Source organism: Pseudophryne corroboree, chromosome 5 (genome assembly GCF_028390025.1).
Source record: "Pseudophryne corroboree isolate aPseCor3 chromosome 5, aPseCor3.hap2, whole genome shotgun sequence".
Taxonomy (NCBI): Eukaryota; Metazoa; Chordata; class Amphibia; order Anura; family Myobatrachidae; genus Pseudophryne; species Pseudophryne corroboree.
Genome location: NC_086448.1, coordinates 592,031,547 through 592,054,886, shown reverse-complemented (window position 1 = coordinate 592,054,886; position 23,340 = coordinate 592,031,547). Strand labels below are relative to the sequence as shown.

Sequence of the window (23,340 nt, the reverse complement as noted above, 5' to 3'; positions counted from 1 at the left end):
TTAAAACATATGGGACTGTCCTACTTAGGAATTGGACAATAATTCACTAATACAGCTAACAGTGAATCCCGCTGTGGATAACTTTAAGATTTTAGATATATGATCCACCTCTTATGCTTATATTTTATACGATATTGGCAGTTTTATATGTGTATATTAATTTTTATGTATTGTTTTTTACGTGATTGATCATACAGAGATTAAAACTCATTATAAACTGATTGATGTATCAAGTACATTTATGTTCTGTTGCCTCAATTTGATTAAATTAGCGCAAGGGGAAAAATTCCTTTTTAGTTTCACACTTGTTTTTATTAGGTGATTTTTTGGGCTACATCCACAAGCCAATTATACCTTTGCTGCTATATACGATTATTTGAACAATTGGTGTTTAAAATATATTTTATATTTTTAATTATTGATATAGTTGTGTATATATGGGTATATGCATGGTATAATTTCATGTATGTATATATATATATATATACTTAATTATAATATAGCGCCAGTCACAGGTAGTTGTTTTTTTTTTCATTATTATCTGCTCACTTTGGTACAGTTTGTGTATTTTCTTCTATTGTATACTTGGGGATTTGGCACTTCCGGTTTCTTGAATAACATCAAAAGAGGCAATCTGATCCCCAGAATTTTTGGGTGATTTATTAATTTTTTTAGTAGTTCTTTAGAACTTGAAAGTGTATTTTTATTACATTAATATAATTTATGAAAATTCCAATGCATAAAATAATCTCTGTAAAAAAAGCTATATAGACAATATACAAGAATAAACAATATATATTTATTTATTTATTGTGATTCATAAATCATATTGAGATAGTGCAAATGACTGCTGTCCTGCAGCACAGAGGAGCTACCACTCAAAATCATTCATAGTGATCATTTGTTTTGGCTTAGTCTATTTTAGTGGCTTTAAAATTAACCCATCAATCTCTAATTCTTGCATATCCAAGTTTGTCCATTAGTTTCCAGCAGATATCCTCAATTAATCCAATGTCTGCACTAGGCATATTATGCTTCCATGTATTTATGTTTGAGGGTGAAATTTCTCCTTCATGTGGTAGATAAAACAAGTTTGTGGAACCTGCAAACATTATTTGATTCAAACTTGCAGGTGAAACAGGGATACCAAAAAATTTGTACATACTGTCAGCGGTCTCTTCTGGAAAGTTAACAATGTCCTCAAATTTAATCAAAAGGTAATTTTTTGATGGCAAATCATTATTTATTCTAAGGGCTGCTGCTACATTGGCTAACCATAGGTGAGCGAGTTTTGATAAAGCATTTGACTTAGAGTTGGAAATCTCTTCTTTCAGTGAGTCATATTCCAAAGCAAAGCCAGAATTTGATTTACATTTCTGCTTTTCTTCATTTCTGAACATTGCTGATAAACGTTGAGGAATATTTCTCAAGGTGTACAAACTTGGATTACTCTTATATAGAATGGAATAAACCCAAGCACGGGGGTCTCGAACAATAAATATTGCCCTTAACTGAGGTCCAATAGTCTTTTCAATGAATGGAAGCTTTAAAGTCCAGCTTCCACTATTTAAACCAAGGACAGGCTGAGCCTTGGGAAACAACACCAAATGTTTGCGAAGCTGTCTAACATAATCAGCATCCCTATCATAATATGCTTTAAGTTTAATCCTTTGCTCGGAAAAAAGGTCTCTTCTCTTATATCTTCGCTTCTTTTCTTTGCTAATTGTGGTATGGTGAAAAAGCTTGGGTTTGCTGGGTTCTTGCAAATCAATATTCTGTAGATGGAGCTTTGTATTCTGTAGCAATGACTGAAGCCAACCTTGAATAAGTTGAAAATGGCCATCATCCACATCAGATCTAGTCCACTCACATGCATCCACAAATGAATCAATTTTGTATTCTGCTTCAGGAATGTCAATGTAAACTGTAGGGACCTTAATGTAAATAAAATCTGAACTATTAAAAAAGAGTTGCTTTAAAATTTCAGCTCCTGAACCTGGAAGAGACGTAATTACTACAACAGGCAGATTGGAATGCATTTCAGATTTCTTAATTATCTCTGTGTCTGCTCCTTCACTATTCCACTTTGCACAAATAGGTTGAGTACATGTTGTCCACACATCTACCAATTCAAAAAACCACAGTGCTATAATCAATACTAGCATCCAGCGCATCAATTTACCAAAGGAAATGTAGAATCTCCAATGAAATGCTAAAATCCCCAAGCTTATACATAACATTAAGCCTAATATTAAATTTACCTTTAGACCAAAATTAAACACATTCATATTGATTAGTTTATTTTTCTTAACATGCTCAATAGCCAAGCCAAATCGTACTATTTTATCCTGGTCTTCTAATTTTGCATAACCTCCAAAACCAAGAAAATTAAATCTGACCTCAAGATCATTGTAGTCTGTTACCATAGACACTATATTTTCTGTATTGTTAATTTTAATAGAGAGTTTAATTCCATATTTGCTACTGTCTAAGAATTTTAGATTTGACACATTAACATACGGTCCATGAAATAAGTAAGCAATTCTTGAAACTTTTTGGTTTAACTGAAAGGTAACATTTACAAATTGTGTCCAGCGCTTTTTGAATTCAGCCGTCTGCTCGGCTTCCTGTATCTTAGCTAAAGGACTATTACCATTTTGGTCTATCCAAATCATTTTATAATGTGCATCCCATATGTCCATCATAGCACCATTGAATTTATTAAGAAACCTAAATGGAACATACTTAAAATCAATATCAAGATTATGAAAGAAGGCACTGACTAAGGATACAGGAGAACCTTCATGCTTGTCAATATGATCAACCACAAGTAATGTCTGGTGATTTAAAAGCATCAAGCAACGATAAACACTATTTAATTTCATGGAGGACGAGTACGCAGACACTGCTTCACCACTTACAAACATTGTCTCCCCTTGTTGACTTGCTGTTATAATCTCCCCAGCTGCATCTCCAGATTCATTTGTTGTCCATTTTAGCCACTGGGAGCATTCACCAAGTTGACCTTCCCATGGTTGATTGCAATGACTGGTAGGCGATGGAGCAAAAACTAAAACATTATTTAAATGACTAAATTTTGGTCCATAGAGAGCCTCAGAGACAAAAACTTGACCATTTGGTACAAATGTGAAAGAATTTTGATCTGGATGTTCATGCCCAGGGTTGAAACTTCTCCACCCATCTACCCAAGAGTATGGTTGAAAGTGAACAATGTCATAAACTGCACGACCACCAAGCTTTCCTGATTTGAAAGAAAGAAATGTGTTAGTCTGTGTATTAGGCATGCCAGCCCCATAAGTTACGACTCCCCAGTTTGGAAACACATGCATTTTTGGTGTTTCGTGATCAGGTGGAGGCTGTGATGGAAGTTCTGCATTATACCACAAATATTCTGTATGAAGTGTGCACCACCTTTGTGCTGTAGATTGTACCATTGGTCCATCTTTAGGTCTGTGTTTTCGGATTTGACGTGCCAACCAGTTTCCAGACCCATTCATTAGAATAAATGTGTCCAAAAACACCAACTGGCTTTCTGGACCATAAAACCAGTTATAATTAGAATCTGCTATTCCGATAGTTCTCTGGAAACCAGGTAACAAAGTAGAATAATAAAACCAAAAGTGCATTTTCAGCCAGTTGTTTTCAAAATGATTAATTCCAAGATGGCGCTTTGATAAGAAAACATATTGTGTAATTGATTTTGATGTATAGCTGCCATACGCAACTCCTTCATCAAGAGATCCATCCACTACATGATTAAGAAGAAACATTGTTTTTTCCATAACATCAATAACCGTTTCTTTCCACATGTTTGTCTGGGTTGATTTGGCCTTGGTTGATTCTTCAACAACTAGAGTTCCAATGAGCAATGCAAGCATATTAGTGGTTTGGTGGTTGTGGAGGAATTGTTTTCCCCATGACCGAACTTTGGAATAGTCATACAGCTCTTTACTAACAGTCTCTATTTTTTTTAAATACTTTTGTCTTCTATCATGGTCAAGAGACCAATATAAAAAGTCATATGAGGTGGCAAAACCCGTTAAAGAGTGTGCAAGTGGTACCTCATCACCAGGAGCACTTTGGACCAGCCAGTCTTTATAATTAACCATTCTGTCCATATATTCCAGTGCAAAAGTAAATGCAGTTTTATCATCTGGAGAAAGAAGACAGTATAATGCCAATGGTGGCAAATTATTTCCATAAATCTCATTCCATTTGGCTGCAAAATCAGCATGCTTTGGAGGAGGCAAGTAAAAAGACGGATTAGCCAGCATCTTGCTTACTGCATTCCTAATTGTCCTAAATAAATGTAAATGGGTGGTGTGGGACTTTTGCTTAAGTCCTTGAACATCAGCACTATCAAAATATAGCCGTGGATAAGATGGATTGTTTTTCTGCTTGATACTAGTGGTATCATGAGACAATATGTTATATTGAGAGACATCTCCTTTCAGTACTATCCATTCATTAGTATAATTGTTACAAGAGACATAGCAAAGTGATAGAAAAATAAATATCATTGCAAAAACATTGTGTCCTGCTACATTTGGAGCCATGATCCATTAGGCTATGAATCAATGACAGATTTCTTTCATTTTAAATCTATTCTTTTAACCACATGCATACATTTAGGTACCTGCTTTTGGCATACATTGGTAAATATGAAATTAAGGGACTTTACATACAGATATGAATATCTTGGTTACGAATGATATTTCATGATTTTCCCTTCTGTATAATAATTATGTCTGTAATATTGGAACGTAATAGGAAACCATTTAATATATTTGAAATAGCATGTCTGTGATTTCTATACTTTCTTAAATAAAGCGGACATAGAATAAACAAAATACTAGGACTTGGTGAACAGCAGTCATACTTGTTTTCTTAACTAATTACTGAGCTCTCCTGCAACATTTGTGTGCTGCTTTATGATGCATTTCTTCAGTTATTGCCAAATAAAGCATATGTGAAAATGTTGGAATTTTTTTTTGTGCCATTAATTCATTTTCCAGTTGTCAGTAATTAAAATGTCTGATTCATCAAAACAATGTTATACTTTTTTTTGTAGATTTGGCATGACAATTAACCAAATGCTTCTCTTCTTTGCTGCTTTTTTGTTGAAGGAAGGACAATTTCAGAAAACCACCATCTGCTTTTCAATTATTTCTGTTCCCATTTCCCAATTTCAGCTGTGCAAGAGTGTGAATTCCTGCAGAGAAAAACAAATTCCCATCACATAATGCTATGACAATATTAAGTATACATGCTTTATCAGAGAAATATTACATAGTCGAAATTCACAAAATGTATTTATTTGTAGGCAGAATACACAACCTATTAATTAAAAAGATTGTACACTTTAGACCAAGAATTCCCAACCTCGGCCGTAAAGGAACACTAACAGTCCAGGTTTTCGGAATATCCATGATTGAGCACAGGTGAATTAGTACCTTAATTATTTTGAGTTAACCATCTGCACTAAAGCCTGGATATCACTAAAACCTGCACTGTTAGTGTGCATTTAGGTAGCGGTTGGGAATGCCTGCTTTAGACTGTACCCCTGCAGTTTAACCTGCATCCCATGGAGCAAATAAAGCCCCTTATACTCTACTCCACAATACTTGAGCCCAAAGCTCCTGGGGGTAGATTTCTAAAAATGAAAAGTGGTAGTGTTACCTACAGTATGTAACCAATCTGAATCTAGTTACAGCATCATTTCTCTATTGCAGCTTATAACATGATAGACAGAATCTGATTGGTCAACACCAATTTTCATTTTAGAAGCTCTAGTAAGTCTATTTAGTAAGGTCTATTAACTTGCTAGGGCAGAGATGCAGTTCACACATATAATAGGAAAAGTATCTTCAATAGAGATCTAGAGGTCTATATACTGTAAGGAGTGATACAAAAATGCAAGTTTCACTGTTATCAGTCTCATGGTCTCATGTGTTTTTTAGCACCAAATACAAAGAACAGAATGAGTAAACATACTGAAGATAAGACTAGTTACCCATTACATGTCAGGTTGCATACAGACTATATACAAGTCATGTTTTTAACATCATTTAATTATTATATGAGTGCTTAATTTAATTTCTTTAGAAAGGTGGTTGGTGTTTGTTATGAATATAATATGGTATTTTTAATAGGACAAGAAGGGGGAAATATATATATTTAATACAAGGGAAATATACATATATTTATTACAAACTGATATGTTCTGTGTGTGACAGTATTCCTGACACAGGTATATTTTACAAGCACGGGCAATGTCTATTGTCTGGTTATATAAGACAGACAAAAATAAGACAAGTGTTTGGAGTTAGACATATGTCAACATTGGAATGTTTGTGTCTTCATATTGAGACAAAGGTGTTTCACCTTGTGTGTTAATCTATATAATCCATGTTACACATTGGTATTTTTATGTTATTTCTAACACTCAAAATTGAGGCAACAGTGCCCCCTACTGTTTCTTAGCATTTATGTATATTTCATAATATGAACATTGTACATATGAAATAAGCTTACTCATGAGTTCTCCAGCCTATATAAGATAGAAATTGTCAATGTTAGAGCAGCCTAGACAGCCTGGGTGAAACACGGACTGCAGAACTGCCAGGATGATCTGAATATAACTCAGCCTCTAGACACAGAGGGCGAGGCTCCTGAGTATGCTGATGTGATTGCTGTATTCAACATCTGCTGAACTGATCAATAACCTTAGCTAATTATACAATAAATTCATTCACTGTATTTATATATTCAAGTTGTTTGTTGAAGTACTTTTCTGGGAATCTACCCATCTGGGTCTCCTTGAAGTTAACCCACCTGTAGCATATACTAAGCCTTGGATGGAGATACAGTGGACGGAGATAAAGTACCAACCAATCAGCTCCTAACTGCCATGTCACAGGCTGGGTTTGAAAAATGACAGGATCTGGCTGGCTGGAACTTTATCTCCGTCCAATTTATCTCCATCCAAGGCTTAGTAAATAGACCCCTTATTAAAGAGATATAGATTAATAGTGGCTGCAATGTTGAATATATGAAGGAGAGGTTGGCCAAAAGAATACAAGTCTTTAAATACAGTATATTATAGAGAATGTCTTTTAGGCCACTTTTTTTATAACCCTTCATAAATGTGCACAGAATGGGTTTATTCTGATGACTACAAGAGACTTTGTTAAAAGTTATTATTTGGTAGCCAAGGTTCTGTTCAAATATGTAAGGTGGTCCATAAGTGTAAAAACGCACTTATGAAAAGGAAATATTTATCCAGTGTCTACACATATGATATGGGAGTGGGGAAAATGTTTTAGGGCAAGTTGTCCCCCAGTCCCATATCATATGTGTAGACACTGGATTAATATTTCCTTACTCATTTCCTTTTTATAAGGGTGTTTCCACACTTATGAACCGCCCTGCATATTGGCTTACAGTTATTATACAACAAGGTCACAATCTAGCCACACACATTTATAACATATCATGTTAATACATACATACACATACGTACAAACTACATTAATGGACCCAGCATATACTGGGTCACCTCAGTCTACGTCCCATCACACTCTCTCTTTCCGACCCTAACCCCTCTGTTCAGTTTTGACTCCTCCACCTATCACTCCATCCTGGACACACACAGAAAAGTTCACCAGCACCCAGCTGTGAACTAGTACATGTGTGTGTAGGTGTGTTTTTGTGTGTGCACATTTATTCCATGAAGGGGGCAGGAGGTTAGGTTTAGGCACTAAGGGGGTGGGTAAGCATTAGGCTGCAGGCAAGGGGGGTTAGGTTTAGGCACCACTGGGAGGAGGTTAGGGTCAGGGACTAAGGGAGAGATTAGGGTTAGGATGATGGAAGGGAGGGGTTAGGGTTTGGGTGTAGGGAACAGTCCTGTCAGGATTTCCACTATCGGGAGGCTGACGTCGATATTCTGACTGCCAACATCCCGTACACTGGCAAATCATACTGAACCTGTATCATCCTGCAGTCACCAGGGGTATTCAACATGCTGGAATGTCTAGTTCCACAGCACCTGGAAGGCGCATGTACTCATGGCTTACACCATCACTTTACCAGCTGGTTTGGAATGCACCGTGCAAGTGTCCATGTGCTGCCAACTGGACATGCGTGTGCAGTACAAAAGGAGTTGAGATGAGCATTGCGATTAACTCCATCCAATCGGAGAGGGATTACAAGACCCCGTTCTTGCAGGGCAGCTTCACTGAGGTGCAGTTGGCTTCAGAAGGCACTAGCTATTGCAGGCAATCTCTAAAAAGCTACATTTGCAGAGCTTGCTATATACAGCAGCTCCTTTATGCCGTCCCCATAGAAAAGTATGAGGATTTTTCCTGCAAGTGCTGGCACCGATATCTCTGATATGTCTTGCTTCCTATTTTGTTAAATGCTAGTAATATTTAATTTTGACCTTAAAAACATGCAAAAACAGATATTTCCGCATGTTTTATGGATAAAACTATCCTGGTGAAAACAGTATGCCGCTATTCATGGTGCAGCAGATTGTGAATGTTTACAAGAATTTAAATTATTATTTTCTTTGGCGGCAAAACTAGCTATTGTTCCACCGACCTTCACATCTCTATCTCTCCGTGCCCTAGTAAAACTGATTCCGAATTTTAATGTTTCCCATTGGCACCTCTATGGTCTCTCCTCTTTGAGTGACTTGCTTGATGGATCAGTTCTGACATCCTTCCCCACCCTGCAATCTAATTTTAAGTTACCAGAATCAGCACGATTAAGCTACCAAATTAGACACTGGTGGAGAACGCTCCCCTCTACCACCAAAGACATTAACCAGCACACTCACCAGGTTTACGCTAGGTTGTATAGAACTGATTATAAGGGCGAGGTCTCCTTTTGGTATAAACTACTTATTGCCTTACTACCCAACCCCAAGGTTAAGGTGCAAATTAAGTGGGAGGAGGACTTAGGAGTTGTTTTGTCTCATTCTCAATAGAATAACATCAACATGTCCTCATACAATATGTCAACATGTCTTAATCATACTGAGATGCATACAAAATTGCTGAATAGGCTGTACTTGACCCCTGATAGACTCCACCTGTTTTGGTCCTCCTGTTCTAAATTTTGCTGGTGGCAATGTGGGGAAGTTGGTGATATATATCAAATTTTTTGGTCTTGTCCCTGTTTAGCCGCATTTCAGGGGGGGGGGGGGGGGGAGTATTTAACCTAATAAATAATGTCCTTCATACGTCTTTGATCCCCTCTCCTCACATACAGATAGATTCTAGGCACAATATGGTTTATTTACATAAAACCTTCATCAATTGTTCTCAGCTGCAATACAATACAGAGAACAATACAGCAGGGGATTAAGTCATTACGGCGGGGGATTAAGTCAGACTGCCCAATCTCAGTTAATTCTATTAAAGGCCAAGATAAACATGGACCCATCTGTAGCACTGCTCCATCTGATGCCAGACTCTGTACTGCCCCTACAAAAAATATGTATTAGGCCACATACTTATTGCGGAAAGAGCTGCCATAGATCAGAACTGTAAACAAATATCACTCCCCCACATTTCCAAAGTTATTCAAAAGATTACTTTTCATTGTGAGTTGGAATCAAACTTTTTGGCTTTGTCTCCTCATCCCTCCCAGAAATTACCCAGGCCTAAGCTGATTCAGCCCAATCTGATTCAGCCCAATTTGCTCTGAATGAACCAGTCATCACCCCAACTCCGGGTCACTAAATTGTGTCCTACCCTTCCACCTACCTTCTTACATGCATCTGTGAATATATTATTGTCTACAGTCTGAATGTATTATACTTACATTATTGTTGATGTTTCCCCCCCTACCTGTACTGTACCCCCTTTCCCTTTTTGTACCCCTGAAATTTGAAGCTGTTATATTTGAAATAAAAAATTGACATTAAAAAAACTAAATTATTATTTTCAAATTTATATAACAAACATAATGTGAACTCAGATAATTTATCTTCATTCGCTCTAAAGGGAACATGTGTCCTTCTCGAGATTTGTAAAAACAGTGCATAAATAAATTGTGCCAATGTTTTCTGTAATGCAATGAAATTTGTAAATAAAATGTTTTAAAGATGTAGATACTGTATTAGTAGTGTAGTTCTCAATATGCGAATATCCACAAGGAAGATGTTTTACTTCTTACAGCGAACAAATTGTAAAAAGGAAAATGTCACTGGCTGGTTCTTATAAAGCTCAAGTTATGGTTTGTACTAGAACTAATGAGAAAATTATAATTAATTGCTATATATAATAATTAGTCATGAAGCTCTAAAAATAAATTATACATACAGTATATAGAATATATATTTATATCATCTATGCAAGTTAAATTGCTGGTACACAGCAAGAGTTAAAAATCCTTATTATGTTACATATAGAGTGTGTAGGAATAATGAAATCTCTGAGGTATTGATTTCACTTAGAAATACATACATGAATGAGAAAGCGCATATAAATTATGATATCCCTGCTGCTATTGTTATGAGGCTTCCTAGGGCAAGGCTCACCATTCATTCCCAATTTACTGCCAACTGTTTGTATTCTCTATATGAACAAAAAATGGGTATGATTCTCTAACTACAGTAGCAGCTAACTGCTAACCAGTTAATATGAAATACATTATAATGTGTAGCCTGAATAAATGTCTCAAGGTTCATTCACAGAATTTATCAGGGCTATGGAATAAAAAAAAAAGTTGCGTTTCCAGTGATGAATATTACCTACTATAATGGAGTGCCTAGCTGTCTTATGGTGGTCATTCCGAGTAGATCGCAGCCAACAACTTTTTGCTGCTGCTGCGATCAACTAGCCCACGCCTATGGGGGGGTGTATTTTAGCTTAGCAGGGCTGCGATCGCTTTTGCAGCCCTGCTAAGCTAAAAAACTTTCACACAAAACAAGACCAGGCCTATACCTACTTACCCTGTGCGTTGGATCCAGCGATGATGGGCTCGGCTTTGACGTCACTCGTCCGCCCTCCGTTCTCCTGGGCACACCTGTGTTTTACTCACCACTCCCCAAAAACGGCTCCAAACGGTCCGGATCTGCCCTGCACCGCCCTCTTCCTGTCAATCTTCTTTGCGGTCCGTCCTGTGACCGCTTTTTTCTTAAGCCGCGACGTAACCCGGCGACCCCTGTCGCCGGGCAACGTCGCGCATGTGCACTGCAGCCACCGCGCATGCGCATTCCACACCCATTCGCACCGCAGCGATAAACTGCTGCGTGCGAACGGGTCGGAATGACCCCCTATGTCTTTTCTAGTGGGTCTACTGGAAATACTTTCCTTTGTTCTGGAGAATCTAACAATAAATCAGTAATTTACAATTGAGGATACGAGAAATAGAGATGTGCACACCATATTTTTGAACCCCTGACTACAATCGTGTAATTCTTATATTTTATTTCTTCTACGCAAATAAGTTGGGGATAAAAAAACACCCTTTATTTCAATAGTCAACTCCTTTCAATTGCATTTCAAACTTTTAAAGAGTCCACTGAAATTACTGAGCTTTAGAAAAATAGCTAGTACATACAGTGCATCCAGAAAGTATTCACAGCGCTTCAATTTTCCACATTTTGTTATGTTACAGCCTAATTCCAAAATGGAATAAATTCATTTTTCCCTCAAAATTCTACACAAAATACCCCATAATGGCAACGTGAAAAAAAGTTTTTTTTTGAGATTTTTGCTAATTTCTTAAACTTAAAAAAACTAAGAAATCACATGTACATACTATAAGTATTCACAGCCCTTGCTTAATACTTTATTGATGCACCTTTGGCAGCAATTACAGCCACAAGTCTTTTTGAATATGATGCCTCAAGCTTGGCACAACTATCTTTGGACAGTTTCGCCCATTCCTCCTTGCAGCACCTCTCAAGCTCCATCAGGTTGGATGGGAAGCGTCAGTGCACAGCCATTTTCAGATCTCTCCAGAGTGCTCAATCGGATTCAAGTCTGGGCTCTGGCTGGGCCATTCAAGGACATTCACAGAGTTGTCCTGAAGCCACTCCTTTGATATTTTGGCTGTGTGCTTAGGGTCGTTGCCCTGCTGAAAGATGAACCGTTGCCCCAGTCTGAGGTCATGAGCGCTCTGGAGCAGGTTTTCATTAAAGATGTCTCTGTACATTGCTGCATTCATCTTTCCCTCTATCCTGACTAGTCTCCCAGTTCCTGCCACTGAAAAACATCCCCACATCATGATGCTGCCACCACCTTGCTTCACTGTAGGGATTGTATTGGCCTGGTGATGAGCGGTGCCTGGTTTCCTCCAAACATGGTGCCTGGCATTCACGCCAAAGAGTTCAATCTTTCTCTCATCAGACCAGAGAATTTTGTTTCTCATGGTCTGAGAGTCCTTCAGGTGCATTTTGGCAAACTCCAGTTGGGCTGCCATGTGCTTTTTACTAAGGAGTGGCTTCTGTCTGGCCACTCTACCATACAGTCCTGATTGGTGGATTGCTGCAGAGATGGTTGTCCTTCTGGAAGGTTCTCCTCTCTCCTCAGAGGAATGCTGTAGCTCTGACAGAGTGACCATCGGGTTCTTGATCACCTCCCTGACTAGAGCCCTTCTCCCCCGATCGCTCAGTTTAGCCGGCCAGCTCTAGGAAGAGTCCTGGTGGTTCTACCATTTATGGATGATGGAGGCCACTGTGCTCATTGGGACCTTAAAAGCAGCAGATATTTTTCTGTATCCTTACCCAAATTTGTGCCTTGAGACAATCCTGTCTTGGATGTCTACAGACAATTCCTTTGACTTCATGCGTGGTTTGTGCTCAGACATGCACTGTCAAGTGTGGGACCTTACATAGACAGGTGTGTGCCTTTCCAAATCATGTCCAATCAACTGAATTTACCACAGGTGGACTCCAATTAAGCTGTAGGAACATCTCAAGGATGATCAGTGGATGCACCTGAGCTCAAATTTGAGCTTCATGGCAAAGGCTGTGAATACTTACTGTATGTACATGTGATTTCTTAATTATTTATTTTTAATAAATTTGCAAAAATCTCAAAAAAAATCTGGCGTGATCCATGTTGCCGGCCAGGGGCTACCTGGCAAATTTTATCGTGGGGGGCAAGGCCAAAGCACTGGCCCATGAGCGGCCCATCCTTAAAGGACAATAGATATTATGGCCACACATAAGTGCGTAAATCAGATTGTTTAAGAGAAAAAGCAGGTAGAGGATGAGAAACTGAGCAGTGAGCAACATACATAGGGTGAGGGTCAGGGCTGCCATCAAAAATAGTGGGGCCCAGGACTGACCAAATAGACAGAAACCCGTTTTTTTTTTTTTTTTTTGTCCAAGCCTGACCACTTGTCAAGGTTCTGTAAAATAAACTCAAATGAACACATGAAACTTATTTGTCCATATCTACAGAGATTTACTATATCATTACTCCAAGGGGGGGACAACAATCAACAGTGCTATGTACCTTATTCATTTCAATGCAACAGAATGGAAAATGCTGCATAATGCAAAGTACACCTATGGAGATCAAATCCAATAAGAAACATCCCAAATAACAAGCGGAAACTTACATGAACACAAATACAAGTGTGAATAAAGATCGGTTTAATGTTTAACTTTGTTTATGTGCACTTACAGTACTTGTGTTTGCATTAGAAACTTGAGTCATAAACAACGTTTGAATGCCAGCAGCCCTAAAGCCTGCACTGCTTTCCTGTCAATACATTTTACTAATCTTCCCCCCAGCCGAAGTCCTCACTGAAAACCAGGGCTGTGTGACATTGCAGAGGGTGCTACTTGTAGTGTGTGCTCTTTTATTACTTCAAGATGTAGAGAGATACAAATGGGTAGGATTTCTTATGTATTATAATTACATTTTATTTATATTGATTTAATCAAGATTGTGGTGACTACACTAAAACATTACAAGTATTCGAAAAAAATATCAGTTTCCGGTCCCTTCCCAAGGAATTAAGCTTTTATTATTACTTTTATTACTATTACCATTTATTTATATAGTGCACACATATTCCGCAGCGCTTTTACAGAGAATACTTGGCCATTCACATCAGTCCCTGCCCCAGTGGAGCTTACAATCTATGGAGGTCATTCCAACCTGGTCGCACGCAGGCTATTTTTTGCACTGCTGCGACCAGGTAATCGCCGCCTACAAGGGAGGGGGTTAGGGCTGTGCAGGGCTGCAATTGCTTGTGTAGAGTGCTGCACAAACAAAATGTTTGTGCAGTCCATGCACAGCTCAGGACTTGCGATGATCTGGCTTGGAGCAGACGTCAGGAACCCTCCTCTTCAATGGCTGGGCATGCCTGAGTTTTTCCAGACACTCCTCGTAAACAGTGAGTTGCCGCTCATTACTGAGGACACTCCTCAAAACAGTGAGTTGCCGGCCGCTCATTATTAGCTATTATTGTGTCCATTATGTGTAAGGAGCACTAATGTGGGCATTATGTGTAAGGCTGCTAATTGTGTGTGTGATAATATATATATTTATAGTTTGATTACGAAATATATAATTGCAAGGCCATGCCCACGGGCATTAGGGGAGGGGGCGCAACAAAAAAAATCTTGCTCAGGGTGCTGGTAGGCCTAATAATAATAATAATAATTTTGTTTATATAGTGCTCTTTCTCTAAAAGGACTCAAGGCACTTAACAGAATGGGGATGCAGTCAATATACCGGCTGTTGGGATCCCAGCATTCATGAGGCTGACGCCGGAATCCCAACAGCGAGTGAAATACCGATACCCAGCATCCCGACATGCGAGGGGTATTCCCACTCAATTGGTGGGTCCATGCCACCAACCAAGTAGGCATGGACCCACCATGCTGTGCCAAGCAAAGCATAGAACACGTGGGGGGACTCGCTGTCTCGCAGCAGGGATTCTGGCAGACGGGATGCCACTGTCGGTATAGTGACAGCCGGTATCCCGCCTGCTGGGATATCATATGTATCTCATAGAATGAACATAATACTTTACAGAAACAATGAAGTACAGATAAGCTTTTCATAAAATACAGAGAACATGTAGACACTAAAGGAACATTAAGGAAATGTGTGAGTAAATAGGAAAGTCTTGAGTCTGTTAATGAGGGAATCTAGAGTGAGTGTCTCTTGATCTGTGCAGGGAAGCAAGTTCTATAGAGTCAGAGAATAATAATTGGCTGACTGCTCCTCATCTTCTGTTATGTGCGTCGGTTGCCACTAGAGGCTGCCACGCAGCCCAAATGAAAATGAAAGTGATCATGAAGGGAGCTGTTAGAGCCTGCTGATGATTATGTAAAAACACTGATCTGACTGTTTCACAGATGCTAAATATGGAGAGTGAATGCTGGGGAGAGAGAGAGTGGGGGTAGTGGTAAGTTCTTATGTGGCAGTTGCCATGTATAACAACCTTTCATATTCAAAATTGACTGGATTTTCTATCCTTTTGTTTGATTTCCACTTACGATTACATTAATCTAACGCTGCTCCTCAACTCAGTGGTACCGCTGGCAGCCACTGGAGGACAAGGACACACACACCCCCTATGTACACTGCACCCTCCACCATATACTGCCCCTATATACACACTGGCCCTCATACCCCTCAATATAGTGCCCCCTATACCACATACCTCCCAACATGACCCTCTCCAGCAGGCACACAATGCTCTGCTTCTGCACTTTCTTCTTAATTTATGATTGCCAGCACCTGTGTTGAAAAAGTTAATGGAGAAGAAAGGTGTTTCACCACATGTGATGGCAATCATACATTAAGAGGGAAGTCCAGGAGCAGAGCATTGGGTCATGTTGGGAGGTATGGTTAGGATACCGCCAGTCACCATACCGACATCGGGATCCCGGGATTTAGATTGCAAGTGGGGGGTAGGCGAGCGGAACGTAGGCCCTTGCTGGCTCGCTGCGCTCGCCACACAGCGAATTCAGTGGCTTGCTGCACTCGCCACAGTTCTATTCTCACTCTATGGAATTCGTGGACACCCACAAGAGGGAATAGTCCATGTCAGTCAGCATGCTGAATGTCGGCCTTTCCACCAGGCAGGATTTCAGCATCGGTATAGTGACCGGCCGACCGCCAGTCACATAACTGCATGAGGGGGAAGTTAGGGTTAGGCTGTGGGAGAGTGAGATTAGGGTTAAGATGCGGGAGGGGAAGGTTAAGGTTAGGTTGAGGTAGGGGAAGGTTAGGGTTAGGCTGCGGGAGGGGTGGGTTAGGATTAGGGGTACAGTAAAAATACTTACCGGGATGTGTGGGGATTCTGGCTGTCGGGATCTGCCAGTATTTTGTACCCAACCCCTGACTTCCCATTCTGACTGTTGCTGTAGTACAATGCCCCCTATACATTAGGAGCACATTTACACAACAGGTTAAAAAAATTTATTAAATTGCACTCACTATTTTTAAGGTAGGTATCACTTTTGTCCACATGGAAAAACGTAGGTTCTGCTGGAAGATGAATAACTAAGGAAATACAGAATGTACAGCCAACATAACTAATGTAAGGTAGAGTTGAGGAAAGATGTAGAATTTGCCACTGAATACACATAGGGAACAGCATAGCCTGGTTCATGTATTATTAACTGTGCATTTCAGAGGTTGCTAAAATGCTGTCTAACAACTACACAACTGAATGTGCATTTCACACATTTTTTCTCAAATAAAATCTAACTTGTATTTCATCTGCTGCTTGTTCCCTCTTTATTGTCATCCATTATTAATCTTCCAACAGAACCTACATCTTTCCATATGGACAATACTGACAGCATCCCTTAAATCTGAACATTACATTACAGGGCACAATTACGAAATATGGAGCATGGGCACGGCAATTCTATCCATCCTCCTGCATCTACCCTGAATGGTCTTCTGAGCATGTGTGCATACACAGCAAAGTCCTGTTTTGGCTTTACTGCACTTTCATTGACATAAGAGTGGATGGAGGCAGCAGTGGAAGAAGTGCGATGCCTAATGGCCACAAGATGGTGTGCCTGCCATCTTGAAGCCTGCATCTTAAGCATATCTGAAGCATTACGGGCCTAATTCAGGGGTGGTCTTCAGGTTGCCGGCGGCCGGGCTCCCAGCGACCTCCATACCGGTGCCGGAATCCCGACTGCCGGCATACCGACATCTTTTCTCCCTCTAGGGGGTCCATGACCTTCCTGGAGGGAGAATAGATAGCGTGGCGCGGGGAGCGCGACACTGTGCCCACAGGGTGGCGTGCGCAGCGAGCCCGCAAGTGGCTCATTTGCGCTCACCCAGCTGTCAGTATGCCGGCGGTCGGGATTCCGGCGCCGGTATGCTGCTCACCGGGACCCCGACCGCCGGCAAACCATACTGCACCCTTAATTCAGACTTGATCATAGATGTGCTAAATTTGGCACATCTACGATCAGTCACACAAACATGCGGGGGTGGGCAGCACAGGGCTAGCCCGCCCTGCATGTCAGGCCTAACCCCCCCCCCCCCCGCACAAGTACAAATGCATCGCACAGCGGCGATGCTTTTGTACTTTAGGAATAACTCCATACCTGCGCAGCTCCTGCGCGCTGGCAGGTAGCTACTCATCACTGTGTGGGTCACAGGAGCTGCATGTGACATCACACGCGCCACCACGGCCCGCCCCCCCGCACAGTACAGGCACGTCTGCGTTGCCTGGGCCGCGCCCCCTTCCACCCAGAATCTGCCTGTCAATCAGTCAGAGGCGATCGCAGGGCTGAGATGGCCGTCGGCTGTCTGGAATGCGCTGGCGCACTGCGGCGCCGGCACAGCTCAGACCTGATCGGCTGCTGTGACCAATCAGGTCTGAATTAGGGCCAAAGTTAGGATTGGAGTTTGGACTGGATTTGGACTTTGGCCCACCCACATTATCTGTTGTTGTTATTATTATTATATGTTTTTATTCTTATGCCACCTTGGTTATCATTCTGTTACCACGTACATCAGAGACTGTGTTCGGGGGCAGTCTCGTGCTGTGGCCCAGTAGCACTAAACAAGGTGCTGGATGCAACAAAACTGCAAACTAGGAAGATGCTAAGCGCAGGCCACAATGTGTGGCTTATTCCAGTTTACTCCATTATTTGTAATTTTAAGTTTTTATTAACTTTACCATGGTTTTTATAATGCTGTCACCATTGTTTTAATACTGCCATTTTATACCTTTGTATTGAACTTGTTTTTTTTTTTTTCTTTCCTCCACCTGAATGTAATACTTCTTCTAATTGCACACCCAGCAGATGTAACCTATGCAGCGCACCCCACATGGCTGCTTCAGATCGTTCTTTCATGGTCGGGGTGAACAACGCTGTCTATTCATTCAGAGCATATCATATTACACACATTTCAGTCACCTGTATATGTCTTATTTCCTTGTATGGCTTATCTCACACATTGTAACCTTTGTGGTGCACCAAAGATGGGTGCCTCGTCTTGTACACCTGTGGGTGGGATGAAAAATTCTTGGAACCAGTGCTTAAAGTGGTCCTAGAGAGGTGGTGGAACTCACCCCCCTCCCCACGGTGCCCATGAAACAAAGGTATTGCGCACGTCGTAGGCGCGCGTGGCAAAAAGGGGGTGTGGTCTCAAAAAGAAAGGGGTGTGGTTACACAATAGTAATAATGCCCACAGTAGTAGCACCCAAGTGGAAATTTTGAAGTGGGGGTATGGAAAAGTGAAGGTTGTAATTATGTGTGTGCCGAAGGTGCGCACGCGCTCCTGAAAAGGGGGCGTGGCCATGCTAAAGGGGGCGTGCCCTTCAGTGTAGTTTACCACACCATATACCCCTTATACACATTATGCACCACAATAGTAGGACCCCTTTCACATTATACCACACAGTATGAGCCGAAATTTACATTATAGCACACAGTATGAGCCGAAATTCACATTATACCACACAGTATGAACCACATTCATATTACACCACACAGTATGAGCCAAATTCACATTACACCACACAGCATGAGCCGAAATTCACATTATAGCACACGGTATGAGCCGAAATTCACATTATAGCACACGGTATGAGCCGAAATTCACATTATAGAGTGACAGAGTGACAGGGAGAGTGACAGCAGGGACATGGAAAGTGACAGCAGGGACATGGAGAGTGACAGCAAGGGTATATAGTAGGGACTAAGTAGAGAGAAAGGCAGCAGGGTAAGATTACCTGTTTAGCAGCGGCAGTGGTCTGCGGTGCGGTGGATGAGTAGGCTGTGGTAGGCATGGAGTGGAGGAGGCTGTGGGCCTCGGAGATAGTGTGGAGAGGAGGCTGTGGGCATGCAGAGGTCCGAGGGCGGGGCGGCAGAGGACGGCTGCAGTGGATCTGGAACCAGGCTGGCTTTATTATCCCTGCCGCCGCATCGAGCTCCTGTGACCACGGCGCTTATATTTCAAAACTGCTGCGGACCGGCAGCCAATCAGCGACAGATATGAACTAGTAGTGCCGTGGTCACAGGAGCTCAATGCGGCGGCAGGGATAATAAAGCCAGCCTGGTCCCAGATCCGCTGCAGCTGGGAGTCTGGAACCAGGGCTTCCAGTGTGGCGGCGATGGTAGGAGCAGAGCGACGGAGGGCGGACCGGGAGCTCAGCTTCTTTGTCGGGCCATACAGTAATGCCCACAGCAGTAGCACCCCTTATGCAATGCCCGCAATAGTAGTGCCTCTTATGTCCCCAGGAGTGGTGCCACTTATGAAGTGCCCCCTTTACAATGCCCTTATTAGCAGTGCACTCCATCAGTAATGCCCTTAATGGTAATGCCCCTGTATAGTATTGCCCCCAGTAGTAATGTTGCCTGTAGTAATGCCCCCAGTCGTTTAGCCCCAGTAGTCATGCCCTCCCTGGTAATGCCCCTGCAGTTATGACCCCAGTAGTTTACCCCCCCTTTAGTTTAGCCTCCCAGTGGTAATGCCCCCAGTAGTTTTGCCCTCATGTAGTTTGCCCCATGTAGTTTAGCCCCCAGTGGTAATGCCCCCTGCAGTTGTGCCCCCAGTTGTTTAGCCCCTGTAGTTTAGCCCCCATGTAGTTTGCCCCCAGTAGGTTAGCCCCTTGTAGTAATGCCCCCCTGTAGTTATACCCCAGTAGTTTAGCTCCTGTAGTTATGCCCCCTTGTAGTTTAGCCTCCAGTAGTAATGCTGCCAGTAGTTTAGCCCCCCTGTAGTTTGCACCCTTGTAGTAATGCCCCCAGGAGTTTGCCCCTTTGTAGCTTGCCCCCTTGTAGTTTGCCCCAGCAGTAAAGCCCCCCAGTAGTTTGCCCCTTTGTAGTTAGCCCCCAGTAGTAAAGCCCACCAGTAGTTTGCCCCTCTGTAGTTGCTCCCAGTAGTAAAGCCCCCCAGTAGTTTTCCCCTCTTTAGTTTGCCCCCAGTAGTAAACCCCCCCTGCAGTTTGTCCCCTTGTAGTAATGCCCCCAATAGTTTGCCCCTTTGTAGCTTGCCCCCTTGTAGTTTGCCGCCAGCAGTAAAGCCCCTCAGTAGTTTGCCCCTCTGTAGTTTGCCCCCAGTAGTAAAGCCCCCCCAGTAGTTTGCCCCCAGTAGTTTAGCCCCCCTATAGTTTGCCCCTTGTAGTAATGCCCCCAGTAGTTTGCCCCTTTGTAGCTTGCCCCCTTGTAGTTTGCCCCAGCAGTAAAGCCCCCCAGTAGTTTGCCCCTTTGTAGTTTGCCCCCAGTAGTAAAGCCCCCTAGTAGTTTGCCCCTCTGTAGTAAAGCCCCCCAGTAGTTTGCCCCTTTGTAGTTTGCCCCCAGTAGTAAAGCCCCCTAGTAGTTTGCCCCTCTGTAGTAAAGCCCCCCAGTAGTTTGCGCCTCTGTAGTTTGCCCCCAGTAGTAAAGCCCCCAGTAGTTTAGCCCCCCAGTAGTTTGCCCCTTTGTAGTTTGCCCCCAGTAGTAGCGCCGCCACTAGTACACATATTGGGGGGGGAGGCACCATACTCACCAAGCCCCGCTCCCGCCACAGTCCTCTCTGGGCGCCCGCTCCTTGGCACTCTCCCATAGCGAGCACTGACAGAGCCGGAAGCAGGAGCTCAGTAGTGAGCTCCTGCCTCCGGCTGCCGCTGTGGAGAAGGAGACGGCGCCCGCTGGTAACGCAACCTCAGCAGGCGCCCGGCATCTCCCTGCAGCGCCGGGACATCGGGTTAGGTGAGCCGGGGGAGGCGGAACTGCGTTCCGTCTCCAAGTGGAACTGACAGAACGCAGTTCCGCCCTGTTCCGGCTCACTTTAACCCCTGCTTGGAACTGATTGTTATGTAAGGGCTCTGCCTCTAGCTTTAGTATACTGCAACTTTGTAATCTCTTCTAGGCTTGCCTAGTCCATACAGGGTAACCTATGTAGTGCGCCCAAAATGGCTGCCCCACCTGGTACCTTTCGTCGGTGAATTATGTAACATGTGGAATATAGTAACCAAATGGCTGCCACAACCCTGCATTAAGCTCACTGTGCCCCTTATGTTCACAATTGTTTGGGTTGTTTTCTTTAGGCTGTAATACTAAACCTCTGTGCTATGTTTTTGCTGCTTGTAAAATGATTTTGAGCCCTGCTGGAGAAAAGCATTATATATATAACATTATTATTATTATTATTATTATTATTACTACTCCTTATGTGTAGGCCCATTCATCACTGTACTCTTCAGGCTGACTATTATTAAAATTGGAACTTGACCAGCACTCTCCATGCTAGTAAAATCTAATTATACTATTATGCTGGTGTGGCAGTGGCTACAGGGTACAGATGATCACACACACTGGAGTAAGAGCAGGGCTTAATCATCACTACTTTCAAGGTTTTTAAAGGATATCATTGAATTGCAAGTTTCATTGCCACAAAATGAGCAGCATTTCTTAGCTTTCTTTAAAAAAGCGCTTTACATATTGCAATTCCATTCAAGCTGAACTTAAGTTTCCAGTGAGCTGCAGCTTGAGGAAGCAAAATGAGGCTGTATCCTGAGACGATGCTCTGGAGTATGGATAGTTTCTGAAATATACTTTGACTCTACTGTTGACTACTGTTGTTATCTTTTATTTATAAGCAGGGCCGGTGCTAGGGTGTTCGGCACCCTCCTGCAAACTATAAATTTGCACCCTTCCATACTTTACAAAGGGACAGCGCAGATAACGCCCCCTGTAGCAGTGACACGTATACACATAATGCTCCCTGCAGTAGTGCCGGTTACACACGTAACACCCCCTGTCACAGTGACGCTTAAACACGCAACGCCCCCTGTACCAGTGACGCTTACACACATAACACCCCTCTGTACCAGTGATGCTTACACACGCAACGCCCCTGTAACAGTGACGCTTACACACGCAACGCACCCCTGTACCAGTGATGCTTACACACGTAACTCCCCCTGTACCAATGACGCTTACACACATAATGCCCCCTGTTCCAGTGACGCTTACACATGTAAAGCCTCCTGTACCAGTGACGCTTAAACACGTAACGCCCCCTTTACCAGTGACGCTTACACATGTAACGCCCCCTGTACCAGTGACGCTTACACACGTAACGCCCCCTTTACCAGTGACTCTTACACATGTAACGCCCCCTGTACCAGTGACGCTTACACACGTAACGTCCCCTGTAACAGTGACGCTTACACACGCAACGCACCCCTGTACCAGGGATGCTTACACACGTAATGCCCCCTGTACCAGTGACGCTTACACACGTAACTCCCCCTGTACCAGTGACGCTTACACACGTAATGCCCTCTGTTCCAGTGACGCTTACACATGTAAAGCCTCCTGTACCAGTGACGCTTACACACGTAACGCCCCCTGTACCAGTGACACTTACACATGTAACGCCCCCTGTACCAGTGACGCTTACACATGTAACGCCCCCTGTACCAGTGACGCTTACAAACGCAACACCCCCAGTAGCAGTGACGCTTACACACGTAACGCCCCCTTTACCAGTGACGCTTACACATGTAACGCCCCCTGTACCAGTGACGCTTACAAACGCAACACCCCCAGTAGCAGTGACGCTTACACACGTAATGCCCCCTGTACCAGTGATGCTTACACACGTAACTCCCCCTGTACCAGTGACGCTTACACACGTAATGCCCCCTGTTCCAGTGACGCTTACACATGTAAAGCCTCCTGTACCAGTGACGCTTACACATGTAAAGCCTCCTGTACCAGTGACGCTTACACACGTAACGCCCCCTTTACCAGTGACGCTTACACATGTAACGCCCCCTGTACCAGTGACGCTTACACACGCAACACCCCCTGTAGCAGTGACGCTTACACACGTAACGCCCCCTTTACCAGTGACGCTTACACATGTAACG

The 23,340-nt window shown here is 42.6% G+C and overlaps 1 protein-coding gene across 1 annotated transcript in view; it reads right to left on the bottom strand.

Annotated features, from left to right (window-relative positions):
- Window positions 1–638: 638 nt before the first annotated feature.
- Window positions 639–23,340, bottom strand: part of DSEL (dermatan sulfate epimerase like) — a 38,101-nt gene continuing 15,399 nt past the window's right edge. The window contains exon 2 of the mRNA XM_063923395.1: window positions 639–5,233. Coding sequence (XP_063779465.1) covers window positions 945–4,577 — 3,633 coding nt within the window. The 5' untranslated portion in view covers window positions 4,578–5,233 and the 3' untranslated portion in view covers window positions 639–944. The remainder of the gene's footprint in view (window positions 5,234–23,340) is intronic.